At 39.7% G+C, this 16,395-nt stretch overlaps 1 protein-coding gene across 7 annotated transcripts in view; it reads right to left on the bottom strand.

Annotated features, from left to right (window-relative positions):
• Chst9 (carbohydrate sulfotransferase 9) overlaps positions 1–16,395 on the bottom strand; it is a 254,222-nt gene that overhangs the window by 125,818 nt on the left and 112,009 nt on the right. For all 7 annotated transcript variants that reach the window (XM_087896241.1, XM_085700093.2, XM_085700092.2 and 4 more), the window contains one exon: positions 11,699–11,737. In XM_087896241.1, the coding sequence (XP_087752367.1) occupies positions 11,699–11,737 (39 nt within the window). Of the gene's footprint in view, positions 1–11,698; positions 11,738–16,395 lie in introns of those variants that run through there.

Genomic DNA, 16,395 nt, shown 5'->3' with positions numbered 1-16,395 from the left:
TGTATGATGCTCTTTGTGTGGATATCACATAATCTGTCTTTGTAATTTCATCCTACCAGTTTTAGGGATATCTTTTCTTAGGAAGCGCACAGGATCATTTTCCAAGCTTTATGACTGACACAGCCACTTGCTTCTGCTCTTGATGAACCAGTGATTCCTCAAGGCACTTGGAAACCAAACAAATAGACTCTAAGAATCCACTCTGTGGAAAGACATCTTGGACCAAGGAAGCTACCTGACAGGGTCACCCAGCAAGGCAGAAGGGGAACACTGAGTAAGTATTTCCTGAGTAAATTCAGTTCAAACCTTTTCTTATATTTTAAGCAAAGAGGCCATGCTGGTGACTGAGAGCCTAGTCTCTGCCTCCACAGAGATAGCAACCCAGAGTCACACTGTTCAGAAGAATGTCCAGCAGTGGTGTTACTCTGGAAAGGTTCTGAAAGGGTTCCCAACTGAAAACATTTCTAGGGATTTTTATCAGATTCATGCCCCAGTGCCCACAGAAGCCACTGCAGTGATGGTGAGGAAAAGCATCACACCTTGGCTGGCAGCAGAAACTGTCAATGTCACCCACAGGGTGCTTGTTTGGAAGCCATGAAAAATGTAAGTAACGGGTCTTGGAAGACTTGCACCAGTGTCCCAGGAAGCATTTGAAGACAAGTAATATGGCAGTAATGTACAGTAAGTGACTAGCTCCACGTGCTAAAACAGCACTGACACAAGACCAGTGAAGCTTAGAAACCAAGGCTATATTAATTCTAATTTCAACTAAAAACCCAAAGCAATATAAAATATTTTCTCATCAACTATAACTGTATTAGCTTGTCACATCATAGATCTTGACTGTCTCATCATATAGTCTATATTCTTTGACTATAGTAAACATGTTTATGGTACCTGTTCTATCTATCTTGGGTATAGGCTATAAGGATAATATAATAATATCCAAACTCAAATAGTATGCTATTAAATTAATTAAGTCTTTAAAAAACACTTTTTTGGTGGGATGAAGCACAGAGACATCTTTCCACCCTACTACCCACTGAGACCTCTCCATCCTACCACCCACTGAGACCTCTCCATCCTACCACCCACTGAGACATCTCTCCATCCTACTACCCACTGAGACATCTCTCCACTCTACTATCCACTGAGACATCTTTCCACACTACTACCCACTGAGACATCTCTCTATCCTACTATCCAAACATATTTTAACAGAGTAAAACAAATACATATTCCTCCATCAAATTTTATTTAGTTAAATTGATATGGAGTACTCAAAGTAGTCAAATTTTTAGAAAAATAAAGTGGAGTGAGCAGATGTTTAGTAGATGAAACCACTGGTTGTGAAAGCAAGAGGACACAAGTACAAATCCCAAACACACCTGTACAAACTGGGAATGACTATCACTCCATGGATAAGGGGCAGAGATCCTGTGATCTCACTGCCAGCCGGTGTACTGGCACAGCAGGCTTCAATGAGAGAACTTCCCTCTGACAAGCAAGGTAGAGGTTGAAAAGACACCTGGCATTTTCTGGTCTCTGCATACATGTTTGTAAGCACTCACAACTGCAAACTCATGTGAAGACAACACACACACACACACACACACTCACATGCACTCACACACATACTCATATGTAACTTGAGGGCTGGCTTGTTGGGGTTTCTGTCCCTCCTGGTACCCCAACAGCCGGCAAGCAACAAAGAAAATCACACACAGGACTCCATAAGGTTATAAACTGATTGGCCCATTAGGTCATGCTACTTATTAGTTCTTATGACTTATCTTAACCCATTATTCTGATCTATGTTAGCCACACGGGCTCAGTACCTTTTTCAGCTGTCAGCTTACATGTTGCCTCTTCAGTGGTCTGCACAGGAGTGGCAGAGGAACTTCTCTGCTTCCCAGAATTCTCCTGTTCTCATTGCATCACCTCTACTTCCTGTCTGGCTTTCCTGCCTATACTGCCTGCCTGGCCAATCAGCGTTTTATTAAAATACATGATTGACAGAATACAGATAATTCTCCCGCACCATTTCCCTCTTTTTTTTTTTTTTAAACAAAGGCAAATACCCATAGTCCATTTGTTGGGAATGTGGGCGTAGTATTTCAGGCTACTTCCTGCTGGTTGGGGGCGCTGATAGTCTTAAGGGGACCTAAAGAAAATTTAGAGTTATAATCAAGTCATGACTGGAGTATCCTGTGAGTCTCGATCATCTCAGGCAGTAGTCTTGAATCTGTTCTGGATGTAGAACTCAGACATCTGGGCCATCTGTTCCTATCGGAGATTTTTCAGGTGGCCTCCCTTGGTCAAAGGTGATTATTCTTAACTCTGAATAAATCCAGAGTCTCTCGTTTTCTGTGGAAACAAAAGCAAAATCTCTTCTCCAAAGTAACATACCTTTTGACTTCAGTTTTGAAGCCAAGGTATTTTCAAAATTCCTATCTTGGGTTAGTTCAGCAGCATTTATAAACAAAAGTCTTTTAGCAGTTGTTGCTCCTTCCTCAGCAATCAAACAATTTAAAGAGAGCATAATAGCATACAGTATGAAGATTCTCTGTGCATTTTCCATCTTTATGTGGCTTTATTTTAACCTCTATTTCTTTTATTTTTACTTTTACTTTTTGAGACAGGATCTTTGTATATCTTTGTCCTGGAATAACACTGTAGACCAGGCTGTCTTTGAACTCACAGAGATCCTCCTGTCTCTGCCTCCCCAGTGCTGGGATTAAAGGTGTATGCTACCACACCTTGAACTCACAGAGATCTGTCTCTGCCTCCCAGGCATTGGGATTAAAGGCGTGTACTACCACACCTTGAGGTCACAGAGGTCAATCTACCTCTACCCCTTGAAGTCACAGAGGTCAATATGCCTCTGCCTCTCAGGCATTGGGATTAAAGGTGTGTACCACCACACCCTAAGTCTCCCTTTTCTTCTTTTTTATTTTAAGAACTTTAACTTTTAGCCTGCATATATTTTTAACACACTGTAAAACATTTAGAGGTTTTCTTCCTCTTTGAATCTCTCTTTACTGTATATCTCTCTTTTTCTGACCACATGAGCCTAAAACCATGGCTTTGATGACTAGATCCAGTCCATTTCTTAGCTTTCCAGACTCATGGTAGAGGTACCACTGGAGCCATTTTTACTGCCACAACTCTATGGCGTTTCAAGATCCCTGCCAGCAAGCAAGCTGGAGCATTCTGCTCACAGACCACACTCAGTCAGACTGCCTGCCTGAAAGAGTCAGAGTTTGCCCTGGCAGGACAGCCCAGAAAACCAGCATTTTAAAACAGCGCAGCTTTTTTCCTGCTATGGCTGAAAACCGAAAAGCATGCGTTTAGCTTTTGATCAACACCGTTTAAGTGTTTCGTGGCAGAACCTCTTAAAAGAGCTGCAGGGTTTTGCAGCTAAAGCTGAGTCAGGAAGCCTCTCTTCGATGAGAGCGCTTGCTTGCCTCTAGCAAACAGAGTAGATGCGAGAAATTGCTGCTACCAAGAAACCATGCGCAATGCTGTCATTTTATTCTAGAATTACTTCCCAAGCTATCTCAGGCTTTATGTGGATACAGTTGTCCACACGTTGGCGCCATATGTAACTTGAGGGCTGGCTTGTTGGGGTTTCTGTCCCTCCTGGTACCCCAACAGCCGGCAAGCAACAAAGAAAATCACACACAGGACTCCATAAGGTTACAAACTGATTGGCCCATTAGGTCATGCTACTTATTAGTTCTTATGACTTATCTTAACCCATTATTCTGATCTATGTTAGCCACACGGGCTCAGTACCTTTTTCAGCTGTCAGCTTACATGTTGCCTCTTCAGTGGTCTGCACAGGAGTGGCAGAGGAACTTCTCTGCTTCCCAGAATTCTCCTGTTCTCATTGCATCACCTCTACTTCCTGTCTGGCTTTCCTGCCTATACTGCCTGCCTGGCCAATCAGCGTTTTATTAAAATACATGATTGACAGAATACAGATAATTCTCCCGCACCACTCATAGACACACACAAACACACATAGACACTTACATATGCACAGACAAGCACACACACAGGACACTCACACACACACTTTCACACAACACATCAAAACTCACACACAAACACTCTACACACTCACAATATGGACACATACACATTTACACATGCACTCACATACACACGTTTCCTAAAGACAAACACACTAACACAGTCACACAATGCACTCACACACACTCACACAGGCATAAAGAGAATAGGAGTGGTATTTTCTTGGAGCAGGAAGAGAGGAGAATGAGGAGTTATTCTTGGGCAAGCGATGTTTCAGGTGTGGACAGTTCTGTAGACAGATGGTAGTGACGGTAACACAATTTAAATGTATTTAATGATCCCACCTATTTAATATTACAGTTTCGATAATAAACTTTATGTTTGTGAACTTTATGGTAAGCTTAAATGTAAATAAAAGTTTAAAAATGTTACAGACAAAATATTTATATTGGTGCAGTAAGGTTTAGTCCATTTCTATGTACCATGAGTGTCAACTAAATATTAGATTTAATGTAATTTGTATTTGCTAATCTGTCTTTCCTGGATGGACATTATAGAATAGCTAGGGCATTAGGTAGGAAAATAACAACTGAAAACAAGAGGAAAAATTCATTACATGATGTCTAACTTGAGTTTAATGCATTCTTTGTTTATCAGTGGGACATAAAGGTGAATTTTTTTTAAAGAACTGAGGAAATTGCTTTTTGGCAATAATTCTTAAGGTGAAGTATTGAAAAGTGGAGGTAGGTTTTATACTGTAAGGAGTGCATTAGAGATTTACAGTCACGCTTATAGCTACGACATGGTAGAGCTATGTGAATATACAAATGTGATTGAGCAAGGGATACACAGCACTGGACTTAAACAAAATATGTTCAAAGAAGGGCAGGGGCATGGTCTAAGTCATCCTCTCACACCAGTGATTCTAACAGAAGGTGGACAATAATCATCAGTGAGAAAACAATAAATAGGGTACCAGTTTGTGACTGTGAATGTGGATCTGTCCCCATGATGGATGCTGCCCATCTAGGGCCTTATAAGAACTCCGTAAACATGGATCTGCCTATGCGATAGGCACCTCTACCCTAGAGTCTCTCATTTCTCTTCCAATAAGGCTAAATCTCTTTAGTATTTTCCCAGCTGTCCCTTAAGTCATAACCCCTCATCAGGGGTGAGCAAGCTTCGTGCGTTTATGTCTCCAGAGAGCCTGCTGGCTTCTTGGCTGTTCTGCAAATCCTCTTACCTGGGGACTCTTTGTGACATAACAGAACAATTTGTGTGATTGATTTCTCTCTCACTGCTCAGCTCCAATGGCACACATTCACTTTAAAAGATTTTAAACTATGCATTATACAAATTTATCATTTACTGTTGATTAAAATGTTTGTAATTTGTATTTTTTAAAATGCCAGGCATCTGTTTCTTGCTTAGAAACATAGTCTTATTTTTATCCCTGTGGGAAAATCGATTATAAGTTATAACTTAAGACTGGTTTGTAGAGTAAGCCGAAGAATCGTGGGTGGTTTATTCTGTGGGCAGTTTTCAGTCTTTGTGTAAACAGCACTTCTAACTAACCTAAATGCATGCTTACCTTGAATGCTCCACGCCAGTTCCTTCCAGAGGGTGTGATTTATGCACCCTTATTTATTATCACTTCAATATATATATATATATACACTGACTGAGACACAGATCCAAAGAAGATGCACTTTGATACAGCTTCCTACTCTGAGTTAAAGAGCCCAGCACAATTTCCTTGAGAACTATTGGTTCCCTGCTTCCTTGATAAAATCATCTAGTCCCCTAAAGTTCCTTTTGTATTTCTTTGCTTTATTTCCATTTTTATTTTAGTTTTATTAAAACAGTATCTTGCTATGTAGCCCAGGTTTGCCTCCAACAGGCATTTTGCCTCCCTCAGTTTCCCAAGTGCTAGGATGACAGGTGTGACTCAGACTTGGCACGAATGTCCATTTTTGTTTCAGCTCTATTCCACTTTAAACGGAAATTCTGTAGAGGTTTTTATTTTTAACAGTCTATTTGATTTAAAATTGAAGCTCAAAGAAATTTTGGTTAGCACAAATTAAGAAACTTGATTTTATTTTCAGGGTACAAGGATACACACACACACACACACACACACACACACACACACACGGTGCTTTAGAGTCAATGCAGACAAAACTCTCTCAGTTAGTCAAAGAGGCATATGGCTTCATGGGGAAACCTCTGTGTTGTAGCGGAGAACATTCTTCCCCTGCCATCTAAACAAGTCATGATGAAAATATCAATGGAATGAAAAGAAGTTCTGACCTCCAAATCAGGGACAGGACGTGTACATGTGTGTGTGTGTGTGTGTGTGTGTGTGTGTGTGTGTGTGTGTGTGTGTTGGGGGGTGGGCCTCACAAAATGTTTTCCTAGACAGCTATGTGTCGTGACATGGCAATTTCTCCCGCATTAGCTACTTATCATTTCATATTTTCTCAATTTGCATAAATGCACTCTTTAAATGCAATGCTGTGCAATGAAATTTAAGGTATTTACAAAATAAGGCTGCACAGCTGTGCCATCATCCATTCTCTATCATAAATTCGACTGGCTGGAAAATGAAGTTTGTTTAAAAATAAACACTTCCGGATTTTTTGAACAAATAGTTCAAGTGTAAGTCTTCTACTCCATTCAACATTAAATACTCGAACTATAAACCCACAGATAGAGGATTATTTGTAAAGAATAAGATACATAAATGCAGTTCAGAGAATTGGTTCATGAGGGAAGTTGCTTGAACAAAGTAAATACTCTGGGAATGGGTCGTCTGGGCAATCAAAGCAGGAAATTGGCATCTTAGTGCTGGAGGAAAGATTAACATTGAGGTGTTGTTAACATCAGTCTTGGATACTTCTAATAGATATGAAGGGGAAAAAATAGACCACTTATGTATTCTGTCAGAGTTTGGAGCTTGGGTTAGGTTAGCTTTGGTTCACAAGTCTGGCTTCAAGTTCTAAGTTACCCAGACTTCTTCAGATTTGCTAAGTGTTGGGAGTACCTAGGCTTTTACACACACAGCCCTAGAACCAAGAGTGCACCAGTCAACTTTCCTGGTGTAAACACTCCCATGAAGGCCAATGCCAGGATTCCTTCATGGCATTGGTGAGAGAGCTTGCAGAGGGATGAGCAAAATCGTTCTCTTTAGATGAGGTGGCAAGGAAATCAGTCTCCAACCTTACTGAGGAACCTTTGGTGATTGATAGCTGCTTGGAAAGGGGGAAATCAAACTTTTTTGAATGTGTAGCCACTGGTAGATTTCCCATGCATCAGGGATGGCTCCGCACCTATACACACATGGGCAGCAGTGAGTAAACTTTGCCAGTTATAAATAAAGAGAATGTGAAGTTGGGAAGGGCCATGTTGAAGGGAACATGGGTGAGTTAAGGGGAGATGGATATGATCAGGTTTTGTATGTGTGACATTCTCAAGATTAAATAAAGACAAATAAAAGAAATCATGTGTGTTAGGGTGATGAGTATTTTCAAATTTGATGCTAATGAATCATGATTTGGATAATAGTTCTGAAAGTGAGAATAAAGCACAGAATGAATTCCAAAATATTGACATCCAAACATAAATGGGATTTAAAAATGATAGTTTATTCAAAAGCATATGTACAGCTACCTTCAAGGGCTCAGTGTCAGTCACTGATAAACCTAGGACTAGATTTTTAATTTTAAGCTTAAAATTCCTTATATTTGATCTTGAGGGTTTAACTTTTGATATTGTGTAGAAATCTTAGCAATTTTCCTGAAAACCAAGGATGGTATATAGTAGAGTCACACCAAGGATGTCATACAATAGAGTCACACCAGGGATAGCATACAGGAGAATCATTCTAAGGATGGCATACAGGAAAGTCACACCAAGGATAGCATGCAGAAGTCACACCAAGGATAGCATTCAGTAGAGGCAAACCAAGGATAGCATACAGGAGAGTCAGCAGAAAGGTGAACTCCCTGAAAATCTGCATTTGTCAAATAACACACAGGAAACAAAACTTGTTGTTCACATGTAAACGAAAGATTTTGTCTACAGTTTATCAACCTAATTTTAAAAATCCAGAATGGCTGTGTATTAAGTTTGTGCCAGTGCTTCAAATCAGAAGTTTTGTTGTTGGAAGATTTCCGCGGAGCACAAAGCTGAAAGTAAAGTTGGCAGTGAGGGACTGAGCTTGCAAAACACGTGGTCCAGCATTTGCTCTATTTGCAACAATAAATTTCACCTTTTGGGTAGAGAAAAAAACCAACACTATGTTCAAGCAACTTTTAAAACATGATCTGAATGAACAAACTGTGCCTAACTTTAGAGATGATCTAATGTAATCAGTGATTAGCCTGTAACTTTGTTTTACAATAACCATTGTCTCTTCCAATAGCTCCACTCTTTGGTCCTCAAGCCCTACTCTTCACTAAATAGTTGACTGGATTTGAAAGGTGGGGAAGTTGAAAATGATATATACTTAACAGAAGTCGTAGCTACACTGAAGCAAATCTCTGATGTCACCTTTTGTGAACTACAATTCATGAGAAACTTCTGGACACCAGGATTTTTCTTAGTGTTTTATGCTTATATTGCTTTTAAATATCAAAAACACACAACACTGAAACAAGCAGATTTTTTAAATATAAGTATTTCACACTCTGTAGACTTTTTATATAAAATAGAAATGACCATTTTTTTCTATATTCCCAATGAAAGAGCTCAATTAGTGAAAAAAAATCAGGGACAGCTAGATAAATAACCTTCTTATTTTGTTGATGTATTCTTACAGCACTACATAGTCAAATTTAGCTTTGTGTGTGTGTGTGTGTGTGTGTGTGTGTGTGTGTGTATGTGTGTGTGTGTGTGTGTGTATCCATGCTGTATGAGTAGGTCCTGAGATATCAAGGCCAGCATCAAGGGACATACATGCTTTGAATTGCTTTTTCAAAAATGGCAATGAATGATACCAATTTTCATTGCTCTTGTGAGTTTTATTCCTGGCTTTGACAAAATAGTACCCTAAATGAAACCATAGCCTGAGTTGTAATTAGAATGCTGACAAACTCTAAATATTTAAATCTCATAGTTAAATTTTAAATTATGCTTGTTTGTTTGATTATGTATGTGTAGACATTGCATACTACGGTGTATGTTGAAAATCAGTGGACAATTTTCAGGGATTCAATTCTCTCTTTCTACCTCTGGGTCTTGGGGATTGAACACAGGCACTGGGTTTAGTGGCAAACATATTTACCACTGAATCATTACCTCACTGTTCCAGTCTCTCTCCGTCTCTGTCTCTGTCTCTGTATGTGTGTATGTGTATGAGGATGTGCCTGGTGCATAGATGTGAGTTTATGCATGTAGAGACAAGAGCAGGTTGTCAGGTGTCTTCCTCCATCATTTTTCTGTCTTATTGTCTTGAGACATGGTCTCACTGTACTGGAAGCTATCTTTTTTTGTCTAGGATGGTGGGACAGTAAGCCCCAGTGATTTACCTGCTCTTCTGCCACCCCTTGCTATGCTGGGATTACAGGCACATATAGCCAGGCCTGGTTTTGGGATTCTATATTGGGTTTTCAACCCTGCAGAACAAACGTTCTTACCCTCTGAGCCATCCCCTTAGGTTAAAAAATTGAACTTTTATTCCATGGACCTAGCCACATGGTAAGAAGGATTTCCTCAGAACCCTACTGATGGCTTTCCCTCAAAAAGGTGTGTTCACCTTAAAACTGATTTCAGATGTGGGATTCCCCTCAGTATGCTATGAATATGTTGTACTACCATTGCTTAATGAAGAAGCTGCTTTGATCTATGTCAGGCCAGTATATAGGTACGCGGGAAAAGTAAACTGAATTCAGGGAGAAAGAAGTCAGAATCAGGCACATGCCATGTAGCTACCAAAGAAGAAAGATGCCAGAACCTTACTGATAAGCCACAGCCTTGTAGCAATACACAGATATGAATAGAAATGGGTTAATTTAAGATATAAGAGCTAGCTAGGAATACTCCTGAGCCATTGGCCAAACAGTGTTGCAATTAATATAATTTTGTGTGATTATTCAGGTGTGGGTGGCTGGGAAACCAAACCAGATTCTCTAATTCCATATTTCTACTTATTGAGACTATTTTACTAAGAAGTTGAACACTGCATTCAACTGGATGGCTCTTCACTTGGTGAGGAATGGCCAGGATGGTGGCAACAGAAAGCACAGGACTAAAGCCCAGGCTTTGCCCCTGTTGTTAAGTTTGTGTGTCACCTTGATCACAGAAAACTTTAAATTTCTCATTATAGAAGGAACCTAAGGAGGAATCTGTATCAATACTTTGGCTTGGATAGTTTCTTTCATGAAGAAGGCTGTGCCTACAGCACCACTTCCATATATTAGAAACAACACATACAACCTACCCTCAAGGGCCAGAACAGAGGTGATCACAGCTCTGAGAGACCAGGTGTACCCTTGAATTCACACACACACACACACACAGAAACACACACACACACATACATATTTCGTATTCATAATTGTATGTCAAGAGGCAGAAAAAGAAAATGCATTTTTTTTTGATTTTCGAGACAGGGTTTCTCTGTAGTTTTTGGTGTACAAAAAGTTTTAAAAGGGAAGCTGGGAGAGTGAAATGGTTACCTACTTATCCTAAATGGTTGCTAACATTAGGAAGGTGAAGAAGAGATGAGCAATTGTATTGTTCATTCAGTTTCAGATGAGCACGTAGGCTCCATTTTCTATGACTATATTAGTTGCTTGGAAAAACACATCACACCTGCCAACACACACACATGCACACACACATGCACACAGTGGGAAGAAGGTATATCTTCATATTGACAGCTTTCAATGACTGTAAGAATAAGAAATGCGGCTATTGAAATTTGTGAAGGGACAGACACAGGTGTATAAGCAAAATCAACATCCTCCATGGTTGGTGGCAGTTCTGGATTTCATGGTCCCAACGTTTCAACATGAACGCTTACTTAGTGAATGAAATTTGTCTTCCTCCAAGATTTTAAACAAAAAGATAAGTATGGAAAATTTGGAAATATAAAAGCTCGTTTTGTATTAGTTAGCAAATGTTGACTCCATAATGTATGCAACTGCATTGACCCAAGTAACAGCCCCCTCTAGGGACAGGAAGAGCTTATACTCGGCAATCACTGGAAACACATTAACAATTCCTTCCAAATAGAAAGGTTCTTCTTGGTTAAATATTTAATACAGTCTTGAAAAATATCACTTATACAAGTGTTTTTAAGACATACAACTGAGATTCATTGACATTTGAGAAAATAAGCTGGTTGACAATTATGACAATGTCCGTATTTTTAAATTGCTGGGAGTAAGACTTGCTTTTTGATAGGCAATCATGAAAAAATTATTATTCCATCTCATTTTCTTTTGAATGAAAAGACACAATGACCAGGATATAATTGATTGATGTGAAAGTTAAAATAAAAGCTAAGTGTATTATTTTAAATTAATTTAATATTGATCAAGTCAAGGACCATAAATGATTAATTTTTTGTGAAAATGAGTGCTAAGTTACAGTCACATTTTAAAAGACTAAAATAAAGGCAGAAAATGAACCTGGAACTAATGAAGTGACATCTTACCTGGTGTTCCTCTTTGTTCTCTTTTCTTCTCTATTCTCCCTGAAACGAGAAGGGAAAATGCAATGTGAGGTCATGAGAACTCAATAATTAAACTAGGATGAAAACTCAGTTAACAGTGATGTCAGAGCAGAGCCATCATCACTCAGCCATGCCCTGTGTTATTTCAGTAACGAGTGCTCAGAGCAGACAAGGATAAAAAGTTTTCAAATCACCTTGTAAAAACAAAACTGTAAGCATGGTAGAAATACTTTGTTGGGCTTTAAAATTCTTTTTAGCAAGGATGCAGTTTGATAACATCAAGAAAAACAGCAATAGTAGGGTCCACCTAGGGCCCGTGACATCTTAGCCATGGATTTTAACCAGGTTTTGAATACCAAGCATAAATTCTCTCCTAAGTATCAGTCCTGAAAACTAATCAGAAAATTTTTGGCTACCCTATAACAGTAATGCCACTATTAAACCAGTGGTTATAGCTTACCTGATAGGTGGATATTGCAGCATGTAGGGTCTAACATTGAGTAAGTCTATTGATAAAATATTTTTCCCAACAATAAACCTAAAAGGTAATAATTCCTATCTAAAACACTACGGTGGGAAAGTTGAAGAAAATAAGGCCAACCATGAACTCTAACAACATACTTGAAAGATGGGACAGACTATTTAACATGAGATGAGATACACGGTAAGAGGATGTAGGATGTTGAACGACACAAGAAAATCAAACAATTGTGCCAAGAAAGGAGAGAATGCCTGTGCAGCTAAGGGGATAGTGATGCTTGATTTGCTATTTAGATGGACACAGATTTTTGGGACAGTTGAGACAGTGATGGACCAAACAGAAACAGAGTAGGCTGAGTGTACTCAGGCAATTCATCCAGGGGAAATGTTTCAAACTTGTTTAGGGACATGTTCTCTAATGCCAGTATTCAGAATTTATCCTGTAGGTAACGAAATAGTAAACTGTGAGAATGGAAAGCAGTGGCTGCCAAAGGAGACAGAGTATCAAAACAGAGCCCAGGGGTTTATAAAAGGTGAGTTGCAAGGCAGGTGGCAAGGCCAAGGCTACAAAGATGACTTGTGGCATATGGCGATGCTCTTGCAGGAGTGACTGGGTAGGGAAATGAGAAATTTTGTGTGGTTTTACTGAGTTTGAAGTATTATGGGAATAGGAGGCTTAGCAGAGATCAAAGGTTGAGATCATAGATGCAGGACACGTCCATTTTCTGCAGATGGTTGAAGTTTAGGGCTAAATGTTAAGGCAGATGATACAAACAAGCAGGCTGAAGCCAACAACTAAGAATTCATAGCACCACATATCTGTTGTGTATAGGACCATGAGAAAGCAGAAGCAACAGAGACCCTTGAAAGACCAAGGGTAAGCTGAATTGAGAACAAACAATAAAGTTCTGGGAAATTTGGGGTAGGGTTTCCAAAAGCATCCAAAGCTGTCATGTTCCCTTACGATCACAGGGTATCTGTGTGGGAGGCAGCAGTTTCAATAGAGAGGGGCCAGAAGAGAGAGGGAGCTCAAGGAAGATGGAGCTGAGGGTGAAGCTTCTCACTCCTGAATCTCTACAGCATATACTTGGGTTTGATGGGAGCAATAGTTCTAGGTGAGGCTAATGAGAATCTATGGGACACTACTACAAGCTTCTAGGCTCTGTTAAGGAGCTTTGCCCCAGGATAGCAGTGTGAAAGGACACCAGAGAGGAGGTGAAAGCACCATCTTAGCTTGGTAAATGAGAGCCATCCCTCCAACTGTCACTTTCTTGTTACCTAGCAATATTTCATGGCGGAACATTATCACAAAGTTATATAACACATCCAAGCTACTTGTAAACTTTATCCAACAGCTTCTTCATCGCCTTATAATATCTTTTAAAAATTGCTGCAATACAAGATGGGGAATATATAGTTTTCCCTCTTATGGCTGCCTGAATTGGAGAATCCCTTTAATTGGCACATTGAGTAATTATTTTCATTTGGGCTATTTCCAGAAGATTTGTTGGATGCAATTTGTTTCAATGATTCAAATAGACAAATAGCATGAACAGTCCACTTAAAGGCCTCATTTGTTACCAAGTGGGGCCTAAGTTACCTTTTGTAAGTTTTCTACAGTATGAGGCATCTAGCATTCCCAAGTGTATAACATTTTCATGCACTTCTTTAAAATTTTTTATGCAAAACATGACTTAGCAGTGTTTATATATATATATATATATATATATATATATATATATATATATATATATCAAGACTTTGGAGGGTCTTTAACTTCTACTAGAATGAATTTTAATAAATTCCAAGTTCAAAATGAGTGTGTTCTTATGGATTTTTAAATTGATTTTATTGAGCTATACATTTTTCTCTGCTCCCCTCCCTGCCTTTCCCCTCCCATTTAATCCTCTCCTATGGTCCCCATGCTCCCAATTTACTCAGGACATCTTGTCTGTTTCTACTTCCCATGTAGAGATCACATATGTCTCTCTTAGGGTCCTCATTATTGACTAGGTTCTCTGGGATTGTGATTTGTAGGCTGGGAACACTCCTGAATTGCTGGTGGGAATGCAAGATGGTACAGCCCCTTTGGATATCAGTATGGTGATTTCTCAGAAAATTAGGAAACAACCTTCCTCAAGACCCAGCAATACAACTTTTGGGTATATACCCAAAGGATGTTCAATTGTGCCAAAAAAACATGTTCTCAATTATGTTCATAACAGCATTGTTTGTCAAAGTGAGAATCTGGAAACAACGTAAATGTCCCTTGACCGAAGAGTGGATAAGGAAAATGTGGTATATTTACACAATGGAGATCTACACAGCAGAAAAAAATAACATCTTGAAAGTTTCAGGCAAATGGATGGAGCTAGACAACATCATTTTGAGTGAGGTGACCCAGACCCAGAAAGACAATTATCACATGTACTCTCTCATAAGTGTTTTTAAAACATAAATCAAAGAAAACCAGCCTACACTTCACAATCCCAGAGAACCTAGGCAACAATGAGGACCCTAAAAGAGGCATACATGGATTTAATCTACATGGGAAGTAGAAAAACACAAGATATCCTGAGTAAATTGGGAGCGTGGGGACCCTGGGAGAGGGTTGAAGGGGAGGGGAGAGGTAAGGAGGGGAGCAGAGAAAAATGTAGATCTCAATAAAAATCAATAAAAAAAAGATCACTAGCAGATCTACCCAGGAAACAACCATTAGATTCTATTTTAGTTGTATATACACTATTCTTGAAATCACAAGGATAAAGTACCTAAGGCAAATTATATTGAGCAAGGGAAACTAGGCTTGCATGCTTGCCAGGAGACAACCCACTGATTGTCTTTTTGGTCCCTTTATTTTGTGCCGAGTGAATGATCTTATTTTGTCTTCATTCAACTTTTGTTTTCAAAGCAAGAAATTAGTCTGCAATCTACATCTCAGACCCAAAATCTACCTAGGATTCAAGTCAAATGGAAATCCCAGCCTGTGGCTTCTGCTGTAGCATAACTCATGTCCACGGAGGGTGATTATTTTAGTCTCCAAAGCCATTGCCTCCTGGTGGGTGGTCCTACTCAGTCATTCAACACAAACCTAAGTCTCCCCAGCACCTCTCTCTGGAGTCTCTACATTCTTCTTCTATAAGGGCTTTCACTTCCTCCTCTCTCACTGCCATCACAGTCATGAACCTGACCTCTTTTCCTGAGTTGATCTGATGTAAATAGAGAGATTTCTAACTGGCTTCAATGGCTTTTCTGTTCATTGGTTCTCTGCTGTGGATTAAAATCCATCCATGTCCTATAATATAAAATTTGTGACACTGGATAGCTTTGCATTGCTTGTTTCCTGCCTCCTTCAATCAAGTACTATTCATAATATATATTTTGGTGAGAAATTACACCTCCCTCAAGAGCTTCCGCCTTTCATCATTTCTACTTCCTGGAATGCCATGCCTTATGATTCCTGCTTTCAGAGTCTTGCTCACCTTTGGAGCCCAGTGCACAAAACAGTCCTGTGAAGATGAAGTCAGTCATCTGAGGCCCATTTCTCGTGTACCCCTAGCTCTTCATTTATTGTAGTATGAGGGCCGGCTCGTTGGGGTTTCTGTCCTGCCTGGTACCCCACAGCTGGCAACTCCCAAGGAAAATCACACACAAGACTCCATAAGATTATAAACTGATTGGCCCATTAGCTCAGGTTTCTTGTTAACCCTTATAGCTTATATTAACCCATTATTCTCATCTATGTTAGCCATATGGCTTGGTACCTTTTTCAGCTGTCAGCTTACATGTTGCCTCTTCGGTGGTCTGGGCAGGAATGGCGGAGGGAGCTTCTGCTTCAAGAATACTCTCAGTCTCTTTGCTCCACTTCTACTTCCTGTCTGGCTTTCCCGCCTATACTGCCTGCCTGGCCAATCAGCGTTTTATTAAAATATGATTGACAGAATACAGACAATTCTCCCGCATCAATTTATAGCACAGGCTTTAACTCTGTGCTTGGCTGATGCTCAGATACAGTGAGTCTTCCGACTCTGCCTTAAACACTGGCTCTTTGGATGGCACTGGCAGCCAGAGGGCCCCGGCAGACCCCACCTACCCAGAAACATGAAAGAGCATGAGGCTGGTTTTAGTACCGCTCAGCTTTAGGGAACGCACCATCAGAATATCACTCTTAGCAGGCATTTATGTTATAACTGACAACC

Source organism: Myodes glareolus, chromosome 13, assembly GCF_982192425.1.
Source record: "Myodes glareolus chromosome 13, mMyoGla1.1, whole genome shotgun sequence".
Lineage (NCBI taxonomy): Eukaryota > Metazoa > Chordata > Mammalia > Rodentia > Cricetidae > Myodes > Myodes glareolus.
This window is presented reverse-complemented; position numbering and strand designations above follow the sequence as displayed.